The 24,902-nt window shown below is 41.2% G+C and overlaps 1 protein-coding gene across 1 annotated transcript in view; it reads right to left on the bottom strand.

Moving 5' to 3' along the window:
* The window catches only part of cacna1ab (calcium channel, voltage-dependent, P/Q type, alpha 1A subunit, b), a 124,281-nt gene that overhangs the window by 37,685 nt on the left and 61,694 nt on the right, over positions 1-24,902 (bottom strand). The window contains 13 exon segments of the mRNA XM_030050031.1: positions 6,472-6,568; positions 7,427-7,554; positions 8,431-8,581; positions 9,046-9,143; positions 10,536-10,601; positions 11,989-12,105; positions 18,363-18,446; positions 18,886-18,996; positions 20,042-20,206; positions 20,844-21,045; positions 21,763-21,900; positions 23,941-24,101; positions 24,416-24,515. Coding sequence (XP_029905891.1) covers positions 6,472-6,568; positions 7,427-7,554; positions 8,431-8,581; positions 9,046-9,143; positions 10,536-10,601; positions 11,989-12,105; positions 18,363-18,446; positions 18,886-18,996; positions 20,042-20,206; positions 20,844-21,045; positions 21,763-21,900; positions 23,941-24,101; positions 24,416-24,515 — 1,618 coding nt within the window.

Here is a 24,902-nt window from a genome sequence, read left to right as displayed (position 1 = left end):
GGCAAAAGGAGCGAACAAGAGACTGACATCCAGATTCACTTAAGATCGGGGTTCGGGGGTGAGTTATATTACTAAACCAACTAAATCAGAGTCTCATGATGTTCACTACCCGTACGTAATTAGTGGACATTGTGCCTAATAATGCTGCTAAAAAATAACATGGTCATACAAAATTGCAAAATCACATTATTTCACATATTTTTCACATGTTTTGCATATTTTTTTGAATTTTCACATTAAATTCAATTCAAAGAGATTGCAAATTAATGCAGATTTCCAACTACATTATATGAATTGCTATGCCCTGTGTCACAGAACGCCCATAAGTTCAAGGACATCATTATGCATCATTATCATTGTCATCATTATGCAAATAAAGTGCTTCCATCTCTTTTTTGAAAAAGGCAAAAACTACCTCAACTTTTTTTTTTTTTTTTTGCAAAATTTAGTAAGCTTTTTTGAATTTTGCCATTTCCATCAATCTTTTCTAATGAGATACTTCAAAATGTGAATAAAAATACATTGATGTAAACGTGGCTACTGTCACGGTGAAGAGAGAACTGAGTCTGAAAGCAAAGCTCTTCATTTACTGATTTTGATCTAAGTTTGAACATTCTCCTATGATCACAAGTTTGGGTTAGTGACCAAAAAACATGGATGGATGAAGCAGATAGGAGCATCTGCACCTTTAGTTTAGACGATTTGCGCTGCACCTTAATTTCCATAAATTTCTTTGTGGATAACGAGAACTCTGTGCTCTTAACTTCAGCGCCGGAGACACAAAAAAAGCACAAATTTCGCTTGTGCTGGTATCTTAGTGAATCTGGATCTCAATGAGAAAGGGAAAGACAGAGAGAACTGACAAGTCAGGACTGCACTGAAGTGGAGAGTAAGGATGGACGACAAGACAAACGAGGGACAGCGAGTGCCGAAGTGTTTGACCCAAGCCTTTACACTGCTGGTCTGTGGCACACAAAGAAGCCAAAGTTTTCTTGGGTATTAAAAAAAAAAAAAAATCTTGAAAGAAGACACAAAACTGGGCTAGAAGGGCCAGCCAGAACTTTACCTACCCATTTGATTACATGTTGTGCAGTCAGTGTGTGTTTGTAATGTGTGTGTGTGTGTGTGTGTGTATGTGTGTGCGCACTAGAGTGCCATCCACAGGAATAAGAGACGCAGAGGACTGAAGATAGTCACCTTGCCAATCCTTCTGTACCTGCATCGTAAGCAGCAAATCATTGCACCGTGTGAATATAACCCTGATTAGAATAGTTCCGCTTCTTCCATTCACTTTCTATTGTGTGTATCAGTATGTAAACGGCAGATTTTAGATGAACAATTTACTTTAGTTGTCTATTGTGGATCGATAGCTCATTTTAGCTGAACATTTTAACACACAAACTCCAACATACAAGGTCATGAGCCATATCGATAAATGACCACATGCAATATTGGCTGCAGCGGGCACCCGTAGGTACATCGCTCACAATGCTGTGCGAATAATCATACTTCATAATCAATCTAAGGCGATGCTACCCAGATAATACGTCTTTTGGGTATGTTTTGCACTTTTTAACGTTCATTTTTCCTGTTTGTAATCAGTGATACAAACTGAGTCTGAGGGCAGTTCCTGTTAGAGGTTGATTAATTTCTGAACTCCTACTGCAGCATGCATGGTAAAACATGTAAAATGCAAATTTAAAAGCAATGTGATATGGCATTAATTTGCTACGAGGTAAACTAAATGAAGGTTTTCAGCTCAGTTCAAGTTAAATTAAGTGGAATCAAGTATACATCTAATCTATTTTCTTTTTTTTAAAAAAAAGAAGGAATTAGAATTGTGAGTATGTGTGTGCATGTTCGGTGTGTGTGTGTGTGTGTGTGCGTGTGTGCGTCCGTGCAGGTTGCAGAAGGACCGCCAAAGCCTCCTCCGTTCCCTTACTCCTGCGGCTTGACGGGAGGAAAATAAAAAGGGAAAAACAACAACAAAAAAAAAAAAAAAAGGAAAAAAAAAAGAGGAGACTGACTACCACTCCACTATCACTTCACTTCACGACGAAGCCCATCCCTCCATCCCCGCGGTCGGAGAGAGAGAAGAGAGAACAGCGCTCACCACCACCACAACCACCACTAACAGACAATAAGGAGAACACCGCTGGGAGGAGGGAGAGGAGGGAGGGAGGGAGGGAGGAAGAGGTGATGGGGGAGGGAGAGGAGGAGGAGAAGAGAGGGAAAGGGGGGGAAAGGGGGAGGTGAAGCCCTGGTATAGCAGCAGATGGAGGAAGAGGGGGATCTCCCCAGCGATGGGGAGGTATAAGAACGGAGATTGAAGGATCAGGGAGGGGAAGAAGGGAAGGAGGGGAGGAAGGGAGGGAGGGAGGGAGGAAGGTGGGGTGGTGGGAGGGGCGAGTCTACCTTATAGGCGACCCGGGCGGGACACCTCTTCCCGAGGCCTAGCGGCGGACACATGTGTCTTAGCATCTGATACATGTCTGTGTAACTGATCCGGCCGCTGGGGTGGCCACAGACACACACACACACACACACACACACACACACATGCACACATGCATCCAGACGCCCGCACGCCAACGCCAACACAAACACACACACACACGCACACACATACACGACAAACAGACAGAACAGAAGGACGACGTGAAAACGAAGGAGGAAAATAAATGATGAGGGCAGGGAGGAGGAAGAGGAGGACAACGACGAAGAAGAGGAGGAGGAGGGGAGGGGGGACGCAGACGGACAAAGGTGCATTGGGAGGAAGGGGGAGACATGAGGAGAAAAAAGAAAGCAACCGACAAAGGAAAGAAAGAGGGGGAAACAAATACATAGAGGTTATTGTTTTGATCGCTGTGGATACGCGTGGTGAGAGAGAGAGAGAGAGAGAGAGAGAGAGAACGAGAGAGAACGAGGGGGTGTAGTAAGTGGCTCAGCTCTAGAAGGGGTGGGGTAGGGGGTGGGGTGAGGGGGTGGGGGGTGCTGGAGGGAGGTGTTATTATTCGGCTCAGTTAGTCGTCGTTGAGACGCCGTTCTATGCGAGGTGAAAAGGGGATTCGGGCTGTTTTTTTTTTTTTTTTTTTTTTTTTTAGGTCTGCGCCCTCTTTCGCCGCTCGGATAGAACTGGCAGCGGGGCTTCTAGCAGGCAAGGAAAAGCACCGCTGCAGAGATCGGGGGTGAGTCACAATGGCAAGTCAATGCAGTCTGTTCACTGAGGCGGCGTGTCCACCGGGAACCTCTCCCGTCTCGCCGCCGTGGCTTTGTTTCCCAGATGTTTGTGGCGGGGGAGGACGTGCTGTTGCGTGCGTGCGTCCGACAAAGCGTCCGACGGCTTGGCGCGATTTAACCCTCCTGTTATGTTCACATTTTTGAACATCTTTTATATTTGGGGTCAATTTGACCCCAGCAGTTTAAACCTCCACAAAATTATTATAACTAAAATTGTTATCAAAGTTTATGTGTCAAGTACTTTATGTTTTTTTGTTGATTACCTAAATAGTCCTTTAAATAAAACATAACCCCCCACCCCATCCACCCCACTTATACATCCAGTATTCCTATTAGGCGCACTGCAAAAACGCAAAATCTTACCAAGATTACTTGTCTTATTTCAAGTCAAAAATGTCTTATTACTAGTCAAAATATCTCATTACACTTAAAATAAGACATGATCACCTCAGAAGTAACTTGTTTTTAGACAATTTTCACTTGTTTCAAGTGAAAATTCACTTGAAACAAGTGAAAATTTGCTTGTTTCATTGCCAGTGGAAAAAGTGAAAATTCACTTGAAATAAGTGAAAATTAGCTAAAAACAAGAAACAAATTTTGCCAATGAAACCAGCAAATTTTCACTTGTTTCAAGCAAATTTTCACTTGAAACAAGAGACAATTGTGTAAAAACAAGTTACTTCTGAGGTGATCATGTCTTATTTTAAGTTTAATGAGATATTTTGACTAGTAATAAGACATTTTTGACTTGAAATAAGACAAATAATCTTGGTAAGATTTTGAGTTTTTGCAGTGCGACAATGGAAAAATATGCAAATCACCATAAAATCTCACTGATTGACGTAAAATTGGAAAGAAATATTACTTTTTGGTGTTTTAACGGCTTTATATTATTTCTAAGTACAGATTTTTGTTATTTATAACCGATGCGTTACAAAGTGTGTACAGGACATTGAAAACATATCATGAGAATTTCATGTTTACCCGGTAGTACCCATTACATTAGGAACACTCATTAAATATGAAGCAAAAAAAAAAAATGATGTTAATTGTTTATTTAGAGATGTTAAACATTGGCTGGGGTCAAATTGACCTCAAACATAATAGGAGGGTTAAGTTAACATTTCAGAGCGTAACTCCTCAAACAGTGAGTTTCAGCCGTCCTGCAGCAACAGCAAAGTCCTGACCAGCGCCTCCCACAACCATCTGTTGAGCACACCCAGCTAAAAAAAAAATATAAATACATAAAAAAAGAGGTGCCTGGTGGACACAGGGCCTTTTCTACGTCCATCTTCCCCGCCCAAAACCACACACACACCCTGCCCTTTTCTCCCCCCCACCCCACTTTAATTCAGAGCCACAAACAGAGCGAGTTTGGCCATGTTTTATCATTTCACATAACGGTGCATTAAAACAAATTATCTCTTAAGCATGACATAGTAGACTGACTGTTTTGGCCCGGACGTCTGCAGGTTTTACTCCCAACTAAACACCACAGCAGCTGATTGAACCGCTTAGCTCCTCCTTTCTGGTTTTACTTGTAAAAGTAGAGAAGTTAGAAATACGACGCTAAAATACTAGGCAAAACCAAATTTGACTCTGGCGAGGATTATGCTGAATTATTTCGGATGACTTCTCTCTGAGCTTTGGGTCAAAAACATGGTGCAAGTACAGACTCTCAGCTACAAGGTAAGCTTTGACTTTACTTTTTCTGTCGCTCTTCCATGAAGCTTATTTCTGTGATGTTGGGGCTTTTTAGTGAGTGGTGTCGTGGGAATTATTTCTAATTCCTCTCGAATGAGGAACAAGACAGATGTCTCTTGTATGTTTTTGTCACACAATTTAACAGAATTACGCCCAGAGTGCAGAAGATCACAGTCTTATTTTACAAGGCGTTTGTTTGCTCTGCCCCCAACTCTTATCTGTCTGTTTCTACCAAAGTTAGCTGCTTAACAAGGCATTTGCTCAGCTTCTTACAGCTGAAACATTTTCATATTGTCGTCCTCACACAGCTTGAACACAGATAACACTCAGTACTTCTACTTCTATCTCACACTAAACAGAAATCTCTTCATTATACATAGCCCAAAGTCAATGTTTTATATATTTCTAAACATCATACTTATCATAATGGCTAGAGATTAAAGGTAATCAAACATCAGATAGGATTATCACACACAGGTTATGTAATCATACATTTCCTTCACAGTGCTTTTGGTGCTTTTTAACTTTTTTGTGACGTTGATTGATTTGTGTGACTGATCTAAAAACTGAAGATGTTTACCTGCATTATGTGCATTTTTAGTGAAACTGAATGTTTACATGCATGTATGCACATATACGACATCTATACTTTTACTTGAGTCAGACTTTCAGTGCTGGAGTGTTTTTGCCGCTACGGTGTTGCTCCTTTTCCCGGGGTAAATGTTTTGAACACACTGCTGTGGTGATTGTCTGGGCCGAAAACCTGTGGACTCTTGGGCCTTGGCGGTGTAAAGTTTGGAAACAACTGGCTTGGTGACAGCTACAGAGGTTAGAGTGGTGGCAGCACAGCGTGGCCAAACCCTGTCTGCGTATGCCTCTGCCCAAAAACACCCCCCACCTCCCTCTTCCAGCCCTCACCCAAAACCCCAACCCGTACAAGAACAATGCACATTGCTAGACCATTTTCTGCCCAGGCAAAATTAGACAGCAAGCAGAAATAAAAGACAATGGTTGACTGGAGTCTAGATTCTGTTTTTTTTTTTTTTTTTTACACAATAAGTGAATTAAAAAGGTGGACTGGTCAGTGTATTTTCCCCAGCGTTCAGTCAGAAGACAATAGCGAGTGCAGTGCACCACCTCATGCTTCACACACCACCACAGGTGTGTGGGTGAGTGCGTACAAGAGTGTGTGTGCATGTGTGTGTGTATGTGTGCGCGTTTCTGCATTGTCTCAAACATTCTCGTTGTCATATCAGAATGCATATACAAGAGAAAACCCGAAAACAAACAAACAAACAAAAAAAAAATATATATGATTCGATGGTGAAATGAGATAGAACTAAAGAAACCAAATAAATAACAAACGAGAAATGCAAACCCAGATGGAAACCAAACCAAAAAGGAGAAAGAAAATGCTGGAGTGGAAAAGAACTGGTTTTGAAAGAGAGAAGAAGAGCGACATTCATTCCAGTCTCTTAAAGGCGAGCAGGTTGCGTTTAAGTTTGTGCTTTAGGGGTTGGTCCAAACCTTGCAGGCCACCCTATGTGGGCATTTCTTGCCAAGGCCCAGGGGAGGGGAGATAACTCGCAATAAACTGTACATATCCTTATAATGTATGCGCCCGCTGCAAGAAAAATACAAGGGGGGGAGGTTAGGTGAAGGAACACAGAGAACACAGAGAGAGAGAGAGAGAGAGAGAGAGAGAGAGAGAGAGAGAGAAGGAAGAGGAAGGTGATGACGAGTCAGAGTAGGGGGAGACGGAGAAGAGAGAGAAGAGGAGGAGAAGGAGAAGGTAGAAGAAGCAGAAGAGGGAGAGAGCATTTATTTATACCGAGTGCACAGAGAACTAGAGGTGTACGACACCGTCCACACACGCGCGCACACGCACACACACAAACACACACACACACACACACATACACACATTATATCAGAAGGGAGAGGAAGGGGATTACATTCATGTCACAACTGTGTACAAATTGCCCCAGTGTGATTAAAGGAAAGTGAAAGAGAGATAGAGAGAGCAAGAGAGATAAAGAAAGGGAGAGAGAGAGAGTGAGAGAGAGAGAGAGAGAGAGGCGGCAGGTCACTGTCGGCCGCCCCTTTCTAAAAACCTCCTGAGTGAAATCATGACGTTAAAAGTCTTTCCCCGGTTTGGGACGGGAGAGAAATTTAAGGGTTAACAGTTATTTTACATTCAGTGTGTCAGTGTATCTGCCTCAGCTATGGCATTTATAGAGTTATAGTCAGTGTATACGCCTATTACACTGGCTGTAATGCAATATCTCAATATTGTATTTCAATTATATGGCAGCAGTGTTTTGGATACATGTGTCTGCGTATAAGACTGTATATGTGCCTGCTACTGTATGTGATTTTTTTTTTTTTTTTTTTGGGGTGGGGGCATGTGTATTGGTGTGTGTGTCTGCTGCGGTGTATATGCATGTGTGTGTGTGTGTGTGTGTGTGTGCGTGCGACTCACCAGGCGGCAGGGTCGTACTGAGCCCATATTCTTACATACTCGTCCAGGTGATGCGGCCCCAGGATGGAGGAGTCTCTCGTCAGGTACTCAAAGTTGTCCATGATGACAGCCACAAACAGATTCAGCATCTGGATCAGGATGCAATATTAATAATACTTTTCTGGGCAATATATCTTTATGGAGGTATGGTTTCTTCAGGCCCAGGGTGTGTGGCCCAGTTCCGGGAGACACCCCTGGGATGAGGAGAATTAATTACCTCCTATTCGTGCAATAACCCACTAGTTATATAGACCATATCGCACTAGTTATATAGACTATATTTATATATAATACTTATATTTATATATATTTAAACGGTCCCACAATTCCATCTCTGCTGTAATCCGGAAGCCAAGCAACGACATTTTGTTGCCAAAATCTCACTGCTGTGTTTTTTTGTGCAATGACAATAAAAGAAAGTCTAAGTCTAAGTCTAATATTAAAAAAAAAAAAAAAAAAAAAAAAAAAAAATGCAACGCAACTTCTTGGGGAACAAGAAGGTGATGCACGGGGTCATTTGCACATCTGCAGGAGGCGCAGCAGGCACCAGGAGAAGGAGGAGAAATGTTTCATCCTTGGTGTTGCTGCTCATATTTCTTTGAAAAGTTTGCAACACAGTTGTTTACCAAAGTCATATTTTATTTATTTATCTATTATTAATTTGCATGTATCTTTTATGCAGCCAAAATGTATTTTATTTTTTTATATTTATTTATTTTCTAATTTATGTATTTTCTATTTTTTTTTTTTTTTTTTTTTTTTTTTTACATTTCATTTAAATATATTTTTATTTTTCACAATCTCAAAATTTTTCACGTGCACCTACTGCGATGCAAAACAACAACCCCTGAAAATATGTTGCTTTCCAGGAAGGAAAAGTGAGTCTAACGGTGCAAAGTACAAGAAAATGAATATTTGAAAACCATTTTACAAAATAAAATCACATTCTGCTTTTTTTTTCTCACCAGGAAAGAGCAGAGGAAGATGAAGGAGACGAAGTAGGTGTAGGCGAAGGTGCTGCCACACTCAGGCTCTGTGTTCCCTGAGTCCGGGTCGCATTCCTTACCACCCAGGCAAGCCAGCATGATCTCATGCCACGCCTCGCCTGTGGCGCTCCTGCACGGGTGGACACACACACACACACAGATACACACACTTCAGCGTGCATTTCACAGACAGTGACGCTCATGTGGCGAGTTCAGTGTCAACCCAAACAAGCACAACAGATTCAAAATATGACTTAAAAATGAAATTAAAAAAGCTCTGGAGTCTCTTGAATGATATCTAGGTTTCAATTATGCAAAAAAAACAAACAAACAAACAAAAAAAAAAAACGCAGGTAGCAGTTTCAGACTCAACTGTCATTTTGGGAGCACATTTACACACATTTTCAGTGTTGGTGCAGGCACTTTTACTTTCTGTCTTTTTTTTTTTTTTTTAACATGAATAGATAAATCACTGTTGGGTGCACAAATGGAGTAAAAATTGAAGACAAGCAGAAAGAGAGAATAAAAACAGGGAAGCACAAAGAGGAAAAAAAGACCCACTGAGAGACACTGAGGTCAAGTCAAAGGACTCACCTGAACAGCAGCATGAGGGCCATGATGAAGGTCCTGAAGTTATTATGCTTGTTGATGGCGCTGTCTCCTTCCTCATCTAGAGCTAGGTTTCCAAACAACTGCACACACACACACACAGACACACACACACACAACCACACACAAACACACACACACAGAACAGAGATGCAAAACAATCAGTCATAATTCACTTCAAAAATGTTTTGGGGATGGCTGACATCCACCTGTGCAAAGTAACTCACCAGTGTTTTGACTAGGCATGATGGTGAGTAAAAAAAAAGACAAAAGTAATTTTTTTTCTGTTAACTATTCCTTTAACCCCACCCGGTGGCATACAACATAAAATCCACTGCAGCTGACCTTCTCTCTCGTTTGCTTATGGTAGTGGCTAATTCTTTAATAGTTCTTCAAAGTCAAAGGATAAATTTTGGTGAGGGTAAATGGGGTCCCGTGACCCCTGACCTCCAGATATCTGAATGAAAATGGGTTCTCTGGGCACCCATGGGTCTCCCTTTTGCAGACGTGCCCACCTTCTGCTAATCCCATGCAGTTTGTACTACAAACCATGCAAGTTTGTGCATGCAGTACAAATGCAGTACTGTTTTTTGCCTGCTGTAAAATGGTGTGTGTGTGCAGACTGGGGCCTAAACAGTCTTGGAGCTGCATCAGTTGGCTTTGACTGGAAAGCTGAGACTCTTGTGGATTCAATGAGCCACATTTGATTCATGTGTGATGATGTTGGCCCCCATAGGAGCCATTTCGTTGTAGTGAGACCATTTTTTGAAACTTTTGACGCCACCGCATAATAAGATCTACTACCTCTGGGATGATCACAGCCTCATGAAGCTTTACATCCACAAGCTAGAGAGAGAGGCCATTCAGAGGATGTCTGGTTTTCCGGCTATATTGATAATAAGAGGGAGTTTCTGAACAATTTCCGGAACAGAATGCCCACCATCCAATCACTGAAAAATGCAATTCTTACAGAAATCTTCAAATGTCAAAGGTTTTGGACACCAAATCAAAGCATGAATTTTTCTATGGTGTTGCTAAAGGTCTTGGTGTCCCAATGTGGCATTTCAAGGGAGTTTTGACCATTTTTATTAATTCTCAAGCAGTGAAAAATGGTCAGATTTTGTGCCTGTCTAACAAATGGTATCAACCCAAAAATTGCTGCAACAACTTCTGAAACATAAATAAGCTTGGGAATGGCTACCATATACTTCAGTCATGACATTGTAACCCATATATACTTCAAACTTTCCAAATTTGAATAGTAGCCTAAAAGCTAACATAAGAGTTTGCACACTATGTTAAAAAATGTGCAGAGAAATTTTTCTGACCCTCGGAAATGTTGTGTGTGCTTTCAAAGCCCCAGACAAGAAGGCTTAAAAAAAACTGACCATAAAGAGCGATGAGTTTGTGCATCTATGCTGATTTGAAACAGTTTTACAGTGGAGCCAAAATGGCGGCTGATAGGCAGCACTCACCTGCATGCCAATGATGGCGTAGATGAAGAAGAGCATGGCGATGAGCAGACAGACGTACGGCAGAGCCTAAAGCAGCAGACGGACAGAGAGGAAGCATCAGTCAAGGATGTGCAGTGGAGTGTGTCTATTAATATAAATACATTTTGTGTGTGTGTGTGTGTGCTTGCATTCATAGGTATAAAAAGATGCATGGATTGATGTGTATATATATAAAAGTGACTATATGCGTCAGTGTGTGTGTACGTACAAAAGATGCACATACATCCCTATTTTCTCTAAATATGTGTGCATTTAGTGTGTGTAAGTGTGTGTGAAGTCAACCAGGCAGTCAAAGTGCATGTGTGTGTCTCTGTGTGCATAAATGTGCATGTGTGTGCTTGTAGACGTGTGTGTGTGAAATTGGGTGCGCAGTCAGTGTGTGCATGCTTACACAGATGTGTGTATGAAATGTTTGTTTTTCACTTTTTTTCCCAGAATATTTGAGAAAAATCTATCAGTGGGGCGAGATAATCCCACTTCTTCCTGTGCAGTTTCAATTGCTTCATGTTTTTTTTTTTTTTTTTTTTTTTTTTTAAGGAAACAAGTATAAGTATGTTGAAAAAAGGCAGATCAGCACACTAGTATAGCTGATTGCCACAAGAAAGTGGGATTATCCTTTCCTATTGGCGGACGTCTTCACTTATTTAGCAAATAACAGGATTTTAACACTGACTGTGAGACTAAATGACTTGCTAAGACAGGGATTTTTTTTTGCACTGTGTGTGTGTCAGTGTGTGTGTGTGTGTGTGTGTGTGTGTGCTTGCATTCATAGGTATAAAAAAGATGCATGGATTGATGTGTATATATAAAGTGACTACATGCGTCAGTGTGTGTGTACGTACAAAAGATGCACATACATCCCTATTTTCTCTATATATGTGTGCATTTAGTGTGTGTTTGCATACATGCACGTGTGTGTGAAGTCAACCAGGCGGTCAAAGTACATGTGTGTGTCTCTGTGTGCATAAATGTGCAGGTGTGTGTGTGTATGTGAAATTGGGTGCACGTACCTCTATTTTGTGTGAATGCATGTAAGCAGTCAGTGTGTGCATGCTTACACAGATGTGTGTTTAAAATGTTTGTTTTTCACTTTTTTCCCCAGAATATTTGAGAAAAATCTATCAGTGAGGCGAGTTAATCCCACTTCTTCCTTTGCAGTTTCAATTGCTTCATGGATTTTATTTTTTTTTATTTTTTTTTTTTTAGGAAACAAGTATAAGTATGTTGAAAAAAGGCAGATCAGCCCACTAGTATAGTTGATTGCCACAAGAAAGTGGGATTATCCTTTCCTATTGGCGGACGTCTTCACTTATTTAGCAAATAACAGGATTTTAACACTGACTGTGAGACTAAATGACTTGTTAAGACAGGGATCTTTTTTGCACTGTGTGTGTGTGTGTCAGTGTGTGAAGACCTTGAAGGACTGGACGAAGGTCCACAGCAGGATGCGGATGGTCTCTCCCTGTCTCAGCAGCTTGATGAGGCGAGCTGCTCTGAACAGCCTCAGGAAGCTCAGGTTGATGAAATTATTCTACAGCAGAGGAATGACTCAGTCAGCTTAACCATCGACACATTTCGTCATCACAACCTCTCTCTACCAAACACAAAAAACTAAAACGACAGCGGGAGTAAGACAGGAGGAAGAGATAGAAAAAAGGAGAGAGAAATAAAGAAAGGAGGGGGAGGGTTAACCTAATAAAACACAACCAAACTGCAAACATAACGACACAGGTTAGATACAAAAATAAATGAGAGAAAGAGAGAAAAAGTGACAAAGAATAAGAAGAGAGAGGAGGAGAGGAGGAGCAAAGAGAGAGAAAACAAGGAAATTCATAAATCAAAGAATCTAAAGGTCATCATCCAATCTGGTACAGCAGAAGGCTTTTTTTAAGAGAACCAAATGCACTGATCTCTGGGGGACAAGCAGGCCACAGAAGATGGAGTGCAGTGCAATGCAGCTGTCAACCACACACACACACACACACATGTACACACACACGCGCACACAAGGGAGGGAATGGCTTAGGCCACGTCTACACAGTTGCTTTTGAAAATGCAGAAAAAAAGAAATAAAAAAATCTGTCCACATGGAAGCGTTTGCAAAAGTTTTTCTGTACAAACATACAACTCCACGATACGAGTCTGCAAAAAGACGCTGAGGAGGGACTGGAGCGGTGCAGTCGAGTTAACGCAAGTACAAACACAGTTAAAAACATCCTAACAGCCTAATGTCCAAAACTGTGAGGAAAACAAAAGTTGGTCTCCAAGTCTGGCCACATAAAGCAGCATTAAGTGCATAAATGAATATGCATTATTGTAAATAGTAAAAAAAAACAAAAAAAAAACAATATCAGAAAAAGTCGCTGCTTTCTTTCTGCTTTTCTTTCTAACATCTCCGCTCTGACCATGTCAAGAAAAGCAGTGACTGTCATCAAATTGTACCATTGTCACTTCTTTTATTCCACTCTGGAGAGCATTTAGCAAAAGTTGCATGTTTTTGTGTGGAGAGGAGCCCAAATTGGGGGAGAAAACAATAAAAACTTTAATTTTGAAAACAATTATCAGCATGTGGACGTGGCCTTAAGGTCGTTTGAGGCACCCAGCATTTGACACGTCTAGGTTTTGAGGCAAGCTTTCTTTTCAAAAAATGCCCTGTCGAAAATTGGCTTTTCATGATGTCTGAGCAGGAGGCAACGCATGTCGACGCTTGTTGAACATATGGCAGCAGGACCACGGCCTGGATCCAGACCCACAAAATGCTGAGATTCGTTTTCGTTCATATTTGCTCCTTCTCAGTCCTCATGTCCATCCCTGACCACTCACAGAAGTAAAAGGTTTTTTTTTCTTCATGCTGTAAACTAAGTATTACATTTAGCAGTACTAAGTCAAAGGTAGGTGGACTTTCTGCATGATTTGAAAGACTTTTCGCCAGTCATCTGACAAGCTTAAGCGCTCAGGAACTTCCTCAGAATTGACAAAGCTTCTCGGATGAATGGCTAAAAACGTCTTCATGATTACACAGAAAGTCCAGCTGCCTAATAGTCCAGTTGAAAATGAAAATTAGTGACACTGTGGGGTGGAATCCAGCCTGGTAAACACTTACAAAACTGCTTCCATATTGCTGAACCTTAGACAATTTAGCTTTTTCAACCTTTACAGTGCTGGTGCCACAAATTCAGCCCATAGCCAAGCTCCCTGTGGAGGCTCTGACGCTCTGTGGTTGACAGGCAAGGCAGAGGAGAGGAGGATGAGGAGGAGGAAGGGGGCAAGGACGAGGAGGGGTAGGAGGGACAGACCAGCAAGCAGACTCAGTGCAGGCAGTAGCATGGCTTGGCTTGGCTTGGCTTGGCATGGCATGGCATGGCAGCATCCTTTCCGAGGAAACTAACAGCCTGCATGCAGACCAGCGGGGGCCGGACTGGCCGAACACATCAAAACATCTGACTCAAACATTCACAGATTTGGAGTGTCAGAATTTCTCATTTTGCATGTGTTTGATGTGTGAAGGCAAGGTGGGAAATGAACACCAGCCACCAGCCAAGTGCTGGCAATTTTAACAGTTTGGTAGTGTTGTCATGATAACCAAAATTTGAATAGTTAAGAATATTCAGTAATTTCACTCAGTGTGCTCTGCAGAGTGAAGTTCCCTTTTAGCATTGACTTCAGAAGGCAAATACGTGCTAAGAAGACGTCAAAGAAGAAGAAGAAGGAGAAGGAGAAGACGAAGAAGAAGAAGAAGATGATGATTAAGAAGAGGAAGATGACAAGAAGTTTATTGTGGTTGTATCAAAATTTTAGCTCTTTATCTCTAGCAGAAACTGTTCCTGTCCGATCGGGTTGGGCCAGGTTCGGACAGGACAGACACTTCAAGCATGGCTCTCGGTCAGGTTGGATTTTTAGCCTCAGGTCTAAAGTTTTATACTTTCCAACTCATTTTAATATCTAACATCTGTGCTGTGTAAATTTACTTACCTACACAGGTAAATGTCAAAGAAATCAACTGAACCGAGCCAAAACGATGCAGGGCAGGCAACGTTCAACAGGACTCAAACTGTTTGTCTTAAGTCATGGATTGAAGAAAGAATTTGTCAAACCTGGCATTATGTAACCATAACTATGGTTAACCAGTAGCCTTGAGGTACATATCCAACGTGTAAATGATGGGTTTTATTGAGGCTCTGATTGGTGTTAGTTGGGTTCCGGCAGAATTTTCTCAAACTTTGGTCGGATAGGATTCAACACTTTGTTCTGTTTGGCGGGATAAGTGGCGTTTGGACAAAATTTTCTTGGCCAAGGTCGGGTCAGCTCAAAGTCAAACTCTAGCACTTGAAAATTGAGGTATCATGACAATACTCGTGTCAACTGCGCATTTTGTGAGTGTGTTTGTACTGAAGGTGTCGTAGCAACAGTAGCCGTAAATAAGCCCCTCTCAGTCATCAGGTCCAAAATGAGTTCAAAGGTCATCATCCAGGAAGCACATGCAGCGGGATCAAGGGTGGGGTCAAGGGTTGAGGCTGGTCTTGGGATTGGGGTGGGGTGGGGCGGGGTAAGGAATGGGGTGGGGAGTACACATGACCAATGAGGATGCAGCAGAAAGCTTTGAGAGATAAATTACAAACCAACCGGATTCTACATATGCGAAGATGTAGAAAGATGAATGGGGAGGAAGGAATTTTTTTTTTAATTTGCAGTACAGTGTGAGTGGGTGAGAGACATTTTGGAGGGGAGGGGCGGTCGTGAGTTTATTGTTGTTGGGGCAGAGGCATGGGGCGAATCGCACACCACCACCACCACCACCACCACCACCATCACCATCATCACCACCATCATCATCATCATCAGCATCATCATCATCATTATCAGCAGCAGCATCATCATCATCATCATCATCACAGCACCACCACCACACATCATGGCGCATCACGGATGGAGAACACGATGGAGGATTTCATAGTGCATTTTGATTGGATGGATATTATCAGAGGAGGAGTAAAGGGGGAGGGGCGTAGGGCGCCAACAAAGTAGAGAGGTTTTTAAAGAAAGCATGTAAAGAGATAGAAGAGGAAGACGGAATCATTATGGGCGTCGTTAAAAGGCTGCCAAAATACACAACTTCAAGTCAACAACAGCAACAACAGTTGGAGAACTTCTAGAAAGGTTCAGCCCTTCCCTGATGATTGCTGAAGTCGTCATCAGATATGTGCTGTTTTTGTTTTTGCACCAGGTTTTCAAAGTGGGTGGAGCTGCAGGTTCCAGTAAGTATTTACCCTGTTGTTTTTACCAAATTGGGAAATTTTACTTTAAACAATAACTGCAACATTACTCAACTCTGCCAAAGGAGCCATAAAGAAGCAATTCTACAAGATTACATTTCGGTATATATTATTATCAATTCTAAATATCTCAGACTCTGGGAAATCAAGTTTTTCTGTTGGTTCTGTATGTCAAATGGTGCTAACCAGTACAGTTACCGCTGCAAAATGACTGCCATTCAAATCTTAGTCAGTTTGCATGCAGTAATACGGAAAGGTCGTAATTTTAAAAGATATATCAGTTAACTGGGTTTGCAGGCTGACAGCATTTAACGATCTAACTATTAGCCAATTAGTTACTGTGCTCAAAGCTAAAAGGCTCAATTTCACCGGTGCGGGCAGCAGATGTTGAACCGTGGCTGTTTCTTGAAGCAAGTGCACCGGGTCGACCTTTCTCCTAAAGCTAAATGTGCACAGATGTTCATCAACAACCCCAACCACCTAATATATACACAGTCTTGTACCTTTGACTTTTTCAAGTGAAACTCATGATTGAAACATGTTGGAAATGCTCCTAGAGGCTGTCATATGACACCGAATTTTGGAAAATGAATTTGATTTTTACTGCTGGAACTCGGCCCAATACAGCCCCGCCCACTTCGCAGCTCTTTTTTTAAGCATTATCACAGCATTTAGCATTAGTTAGCACAGTGATTACCAAGGTTTGATACTTGAAAGACTCCAGAGGGAACCCACAGCAAAATGCGGAATTATTAATTTTGCTGTTACTTAATTGATTTGAATTCAGGAAGCCAAAAAAATTAAAATAGCCCCAAGATCTGTCCATTAATGCACCAAATCATATCAACCAACAATAATCTTCGTATCCGAGGGATGAAATTTTAACAAATGGCCAAGCGATGCATTAAGATTCATAATTTGATCCTTATTGACAAATCCACGTTTCTATGTTGTCTTTGGCAAGTAAATATAGCTGGACCACAGGGAAGGGCTGAAGTCATCACTAATATGAATCTTACATCATAATAAGCAAACATGTACTGTATAAAAGACATAGATGTACAGACACACACAACACACACAAGTGCATTAACAGGCAAGGACACACACAACAGGGCATTATTTCATATGACAGGTTTCACTTCAAAACTGAATGTGTGTGATCTGAAAAATGCAATCTGACACGACGATTGCTTGTGTGAAAGCAAAACTCACTACTGAATATTACAAAGAAATTACAGCTCATCGTCACCTCAGCTCTTGTAAAAGATGCTGTCGTCATCGTTTTGTTTTAATAATGCACAACAAGACATCAAATCCGTTTTAAAAAGTGCGTTTTGAAATGAAACTCCTCATATTCTGTATCACAGAGTGAGACACACAACGTATAGATTCACACGGTCCATCCGGGTACTCGCACGATATAATTAAGTGGTAACCACAGCAATCACTCGTCTCGCTTTATGGCTGTCAGCATTAGATATTTAACATTTTGTACCATTTACAGTCTGCTGACAAAGGAGGCAGCCAGATATGAAAAAGTCAATAGATTTGACACTGTGACAAGGAATCAAAAAAATGAAACATATGCTTAGTGCGGGTTAACAAAGGATTTCCAAATGAGTTGTTGGGATGGGAGCATATTCAGTTGACAACTGTGTGGGATATGAAGTTGTCAGCTTAATAATAACCTGTCGAGTTTTTCCCTCTCGGACCCGCCTCACCGTGTGTGTCTATAAGGCATGATTGGTAACTGGTTTCAGCGTAGGAAAAATCAGTCTAAATCATCTTTTCAGGGAAGTTGAAAGTTTTTTTGTGGTGTAATCCAGCTAATGGTTTTTAAATTGTGAAAATACAAGAAATCACCATTATGTGGCAAACTTTGGTACTCTGCTTGTTTATAAGGCATTGGTGAGTAGGCAGTGTTTAATGCCACAGTGAAAATTTACTTGAAACAAGTTAAAATTTGCTTGAAACAAGAAACAAATTCTGCCAATGGAACAAGCAAATTTTTACTTGTTCACTTGTGTCACTAGTAAAAATTTGCTTGTTCCATTGGCAGAATTTGTTTCTTGTTTCAAGTAAATTTTCACTTGAAACAAGTGAAAATTGTCTAAAAACAAGTTATTTCTGAGCTTTTAACTGTAATGAGATATTTTGACTAGAAATAAGACATTTTTACTTGAAATAAGACAAATAATCTTGGTAAGATTTTGACTTTTTGCAGTGCATATTTATTCTTGTCATTGTTCCAGTAGGAAAACAGTGAGGTCTTTAGGTCTGGAACTGGGTCTGATGACGTGAACCACCACGGCTGGATTAATTAAAAACGGAAGAAAACTAAAACTTGAAAATTGCGCTTTTGATCAATCAGAGTCAGAGTCACAACCCCGACTGATTTCTCCTGCGGGTCGACTGAAGCCAGTTTCACGCAGCAAATCCCCAACTCATGTTCAGCATCAACCAACAGCCCCAGTGTCATGTTTCCCCCGCCCCGATGCTTGACGGCACTTACCCCCAGCTCTGTCACTAAAATGTCAGTGATGCTTCCCAGGACGGAGACAAAATCAAAAATGTTCCAAGCGTCTCTGAAGTAATTCTGTTGGGAACAAGAGAGACAAGCGGGAGAAGAGGACGAGTTAGCCCAATGAGAGCACAGGGAGCCATGAAGGTGACCAATCGTACGCTTCCAGAGCCGAGGACGCGGGGCGGGAAGGGCCCCACCCCTGGCCAATGGTGGTGTTGTTACCGTGGAGACAGGATGGAAGGAGGCTGATAGCGTGACTGCCGCGCGACACGGTGCGCTCTGGGTTTTTCAGGGACAGGAAGAACATGCTCTAGATCTGTCTACCAAAATAACCTGCTTTATAAATGAATAATAGGATGAAACACTGAAGCATATAGACTGGGTCAACCTAGATAGGAGTTTGTGCGTGTGAGTGGATGTGTGTGTGGATGTGTTTGTGTTTATGTGTGAATGTGAGTGAGCGTGTGTGTGTGTGTGTGAGCTCTGCATGTGTGCCTTTTTGCAGTCTTACCAGAGGGCTAAAGGCGATGATCTTGAGCACGGATTCCATGAAGAAGAAGGTGGTGAAGACGATGTTGAGGTTCTTCAAGACGTCATAGTAGGTTTCTGATGCTCCATCAAACTAGACACACACACACACACACACACAAACAAACAAGAAAGAAGAACAGTGCTTGATTTAGTAGCTAACTGCCTGACTTGTTTCTCATCATACTGCCAAAAATCTCGGTTTGGAGCTGACCTTTTCTTTTTTTCTTTCTTTCTTTTTTTTTTTTGGCACAGTGGTTCATAAGTCAAATGCAGGTCTTCTACCCTAGCAAAGGATTTGGCAGATAAGAGGCTAAACAGGGCTCGGTGTCAGCCCCTGAGGATCAGCGAGCGAGGACCTCCTTCAAGAATCGCACAAGAGGAAGAAACCATAGACCAGTGGTTCTCAAAGTGGGATCTGGGGGCCACCAGGGGTCTATCAGGGTCTCCCAGGGGGTCCTCAGCAACATGAGGAATAGTTTTTGACCAGCATTTAAACACAAAACATCTGATCCAGTAATACTCATCTGACCTTTAGACATATAATTTAAAAAATATAAATATTGCTTTCTTGACTTTGACATTTTGTTGGAAATGGCTATTTTTTTTTACTTTGCTCATTTCAAATGAGTTCTAATGACTCTAATGACTTCAAATAGGGGTCTGTGGTGTGTTGAAAGTTGGGGATCCACAACATGAAAAATTTCAAAACCCCTGCCATAGACCATAGACCATAATGCAATGCAGCCATAAGACATGTGTCTTGTAAATGTTAACTATTAACAAAAGCATCAAAAGTCTATGATCTTGTTACAGTTATTCCATGTCTTTCAGTAAAATATGTGTCCTATGGCTCAAACATGTTGATATAAAGCTAAGCAGAATATTGCTTAGCAGTATATACAGCAGTATGAAATTCAAATTTGCAACGGCTCATTACCGTGGTAGCAGATTCTTTTATTTGGAGAAAAAACAAAACAAAACAAAACAAAAAAAAACCCACATCTGAGCAACCTGAACGATGTGTGTTCACTGATGGTGTGGCTCTCGTTTTGTTTTTTTGTTTTCCATGCATCAGTGACGTGTAACTGAGGGCTCAGCGATTGGTTTTAAACTTTTAAAGACAGCAGGACCGGTACCTTCATCATGAGGACGATGGTGTTGAGTGCAATGAGAGCCATGATGCTGTACTCAAACGGCGGCGACACCACAAACTGCCACATGCGATACTGGAAGCTCAGTTTGTTTTGAGGCATGTGGCGGGTCAGAGGTCTCGCATTGATGGCAAAATCTATACAAGCTCTCTGGAGGAGAGAAGGGAACACAGAGAGAGAGAGAGAGAGAATATAACAAGAACAGCACATTAGAAAAAAAGAACATGATTTAATATGTCTCAGAAAGCCAAATTTAAGCCTTTACCGCTAGGGCTACATGGATATTTCACTTAAAACCACTACAAACCCACTACAGAGTGTACAAATAAAAGAGAAACACAGCTAAGGAAGGCATTGGAATGATAAATTATCTGCATAAGAGAAAAGGATATCAGGAAATCAATGGAAAATCAATGGAAAATCAATGGGAAATCAGGGGACAAAGTCTTGTTGTGTTTAGTGAAGCAGCGAGGATGCCTTTTGTCAAACTCTGCTTCATATTAAGATAAAACACAAAGATACCTGTTATTTCATGTTGAAAATGTCATATTATAACTGGTTTTAAAATTTTTTAATATGTTTTAATTAAAGTCTTACATATTAATGATTTATTTTAAGACTTTTTCAGACTTTTTGGGGACCTGCAGAAGTGTTTTATCTGCTCTCTTGAAATGTAGCTGATCGTTTTTGTCTGTTCAGACTCTTCTCACTAAACCTGACAGGTAAAAAAACACAAGTCATTTAGAAATCAGCATTAGCTGTAATCCTTGCTCTCATCCCTCCCCACCTCATTCTTTTCCAAGCTGTAGTCCTCCATCATCTTATCTCCCTGTTCCTGGAAGGTGATGATGATCAGAGCCACGAAAATGTTTACGAAGAAGAAGGGGAAGACAACGAAGTACACCACGTAAAAGATGGACATTTCCATCCGGTACCCTGGGCTCGGGCCCTGGTTCTCGTAGGTGGAGTCCACTGAATGCTTTAACACACTGGGAGGAGGGAGAGAGAGGAGGACAGGTGGTTATATACTCTGAAAATATACAATATGAGTCCAAATTTAAAAGGGTGCATTATCTATTGAAGGAGATTTTGGGTCTCCAGTGTATAAATATGCTTTAATTTGTACTGATGTTCTATGTATCACTGATGTAGAACATATCCCCCTTTTAGCTGAATATCAAATAATTTCATGTGTATGAGCTAACGTCATAAAAACTTAAAAAATCAAAATCAAATTCTATATTCTGATATTGAAAGCATTTTTTAAATGATTATATAAGTATTTTTGAAATATCAAATAACTGAAGACATTGGAGCTAATGCCAGAAAATGTAAATCAATTCCTGGACTGGTAAAGTAGTTAATTTCTTTTTTTTAAATAGATGATTGATGGGGCAAAATGTTTTCTTTGAGGAGTAACTGGGCTGCCTAGTTATGACTGAAATGATAATCCTGATTATTGTGCATTAGTTACGATTGTTGGTCTTGATGATTTCCAGAATAATATTGCTGCACTTTGGCATTTTAAATTTACATTTTGTCCATTTTCCGAGGGTTACAGGGGTGGTTCAAACATTTTTCAAAGCTGCTGCTATGCCAGCATTTCACAATTACTGTGTGTGTGTATGTGTATGTGTGTGTGTGTGTGTGTGTGTGTGTGTGTGTGTGTGTGTGTGTGTGTGTGTGTGTGTGCATGTTCCACTCACTCAGGCCACCCCTCTCCAGTGGATACTGTGAAGAGGGTGAGCAGGGCCCAAGCCACATTGTCGTAGTGGAAATCGTACTTCTTCCACTCCCGCTTCTGAGCTTTAACATTATCGTCTTCATACACCAAGTACTCGCCCCTGAGGAAGCAAACGGTTTTGAAAACTCAGTGAAAACAAAGTGAACAATAAAATATAAGAACATAAGAAAAAAAATTTTATAATTCAGTAAAAAGGTCATTCATTCATTCATTCATTCATTCATAGCAAATAAAGTTCTCAAACATCCTGCAGACTGTAATAAGGAACTTGTTTCTTTGCATGTTCTTGTAAGATATTGTAACTTTATTTATAGTCATTTTATTGGGAAAAAACAGTCATTATTTACTTTATGTGCACGAGAATCATGTTAATTCCTCTCAATCTGTGCCACCAAATCAATACGTTCTTCTTTTTCTTCTTTTTCGTGAAATTTCTGAGGTATTTGAATGGGTTCCTGCAATTCAGCACTGTGGTCACGGATGCTGTGATAGGGACCGCTACTTCAGTTGAACTCTAATGTCCAGACTCCAGACTCACAAACTTTACTCTACCCAGTCTAACATTGCCTGAAGCATTTAATGCGTTTATGTGTGTGAAATCGTAGCTAATTATTATAATGTGCGATAACTTACACCAACTCTAATCTTTTTTTGTGTGTTTGTGTGTGATGTTGTTTACAGTTTCTTTTGCACACTTTATGGCACTGTATCAGTAATGCAGTAAGCTGAAATAAGTCTCTCTATAAAGGTTCCCAAAGTAACAGACTCTCGAAAAGTGCTTCCTCAAAGTGTCCACAGGGAAGCCATCATGGACTCGTTGGGTTTTCAAATAGGAAACGTCCTTCTATGTGCCTCGCAAGTGCCTCAAAGTCTAGAAGTCTACAATTCTAGGGAAATTAGGAGATTGGGATTCGGCAACTGGCTGCAAATGACTTTCCAACCAACTTCATCCACCTTCTCCTTCCCAGCCTGGAGATGTAGTCGCTTCCAAGGTGTCCTTGGTCTGCCCTTCATCCTCCAGCAGTCAGCCATGCCTGACATACCTTCAAATGTGGAGTTGCAAAAACCACCTCAACTAACTCCTCTAATTTCTCCAGGAGTGGAATCCTGACTCGGAGTTCCTCTTGGATTAGCGAGCTCCTCAACCTTTCATCGAAAGGTGATCCCAGACACCCTGCAGAGAAATCTTTGAACCTGCTGTCTGTAACAGCTTGCAACCCGAAATCTTTCGTCAATCTAGCTGTTTTCCATACTCAATTATTTCTAATCAGGGCTGCATACCTCAGCATGCAGAGGAGCAGAGAAACACTTTAGTCAGGTCCTAAAATCCTTCATTTCCTTATCAATGACTGATTATTTGAGGACATCAGATTCTCTGGACTCTTCACAATCCAGCCTTGTTGAGGGAATGCAGCTCCCAGCAAACTCACAATACAACGGAATGAAAATTCCCAGAATGCCCTCTAGATGGCAGCATCAGCATGACTAATGCAGAGGGTCAAGGGAACAAGTGCTCTAAATTTTTTATCTAAAAAAAGCGTAACATTCAGGCTGATGGGCTTGTAAAATTTACAACAACGTACAGACACAAGAACTCAAAGACAGGCACAGCACATGTAAAGTGCTTGTGGTACTGATGTGATCACCGAAGCTCCAGGATTGATCACATTGTAGCAGGTAGGAGGTACATTTGTCTCATTGCAGGGATCCAAACTGAGACTCTCTTCTTCCAGTCTTTCTAAGCACTAGGCCACACTCCTATCTCCTTCTCTTAGTTTGATTTCAGATGCACTTGTTTCAGTTCCTCTGTATGAAAAGCAATTATTACTGAATAAAAGTACTGAGTAGCACTGAATGAAAAACACTTACAGTACTGAATGAAAACCACTCATGGCACTGAATGAAACACACTTGCGGAACTGAATCTAAAGTACTTCCAGTACTAAATTAAAAACACTCTTGGTACTGAATGAAAAGTATTTCTTGAACTGAAATGTCACCAGCTGGACAAAAAAAAAAAAAAGATCCCAAGTCCTGTTTGCATTGGCAGAAATGCTTGCCATACTTCGTTAGCTCTGCATTTTCTCTTAATGTCAGGCGAGCGTGCGCTTTGGTGTGCATTTTGTGTTTCTGAACCTACCTGCAATCGTGTGCGAACTCTTTGGATTCATCTGTGCAATAGAAGAAGCGTCCCTTGAAAAGCTGCACTGCCACGACAGCGAAGATGAACATGAAGAGCATGTAGACAATCAAGATGTTCAGCACGTTCTTCAGCGAGTTGACCACACAGTCAAACACGGCCTGGAGGGCAGGACAAGAGACATTTACATTTTAGCTGTTAAAGCTCATGATCTTCTCCAGTGTGAAAGCACAAAAAACCTCAACGTTACACAGCGCCAGACTACATGTATCCAAAATTAGGTTTGTACCTTGACAATATTTCCTGTGATGCTGAACGATCATATCCAAGGGACAACTTCTTATTCATTTCTTAAATTACCTTTTTTATTACAGTTGTTTGAGTCATGGGTGTGACTCAGTACATTTATATCCTGCTAACCCATAAGCACACAAATAAAACAAACAGCCAAGGACACTCACACAAGGCGACATACCTTTAATTTGGGGAGTCGTTTAATCGTCTTGAGAGGACGCAGCACCCTCAGCACACGAAGGGACTTGATTGTGCTAATGTCTTTGCCCTTGCTGCTCCCCCTAGAGTTTGGCCGAGGCATAACAATGGTGTTAGGAGGTAGGTGAGGAGATTGGGCAGTAAAACTTAAAAAAAAGGGCCCTTACCACACCCTCTTCATATTAGCATTAAACATATCTCAAAGGTGGCGGGTATGTCCTTTAAGTCGGATGATCTCAAACAAAACAACATCTACAGTGGCAATCTAGGTGAAGTCAATACATGATATGACACTTGAAGTAGTCGTGTACACAACTCAGTGTGGACAATCAAAGCTCTTACAGTCTCTTCTTCTGCAGAAAAAAGAAACTTTAAGTGCGCGTCACACATGAAACCAGTGGGAGGATAGGAGATCAGTTGCCTGATCGGTTTCATGGACATCAAGAAGCAGCATTATCATCATTACTGTC

The sequence above is a fragment of the Myripristis murdjan genome, chromosome 1 (assembly GCF_902150065.1).
Source record: "Myripristis murdjan chromosome 1, fMyrMur1.1, whole genome shotgun sequence".
NCBI lineage: Eukaryota > Metazoa > Chordata > Actinopteri > Holocentriformes > Holocentridae > Myripristis > Myripristis murdjan.
This window is presented reverse-complemented; position numbering and strand designations above follow the sequence as displayed.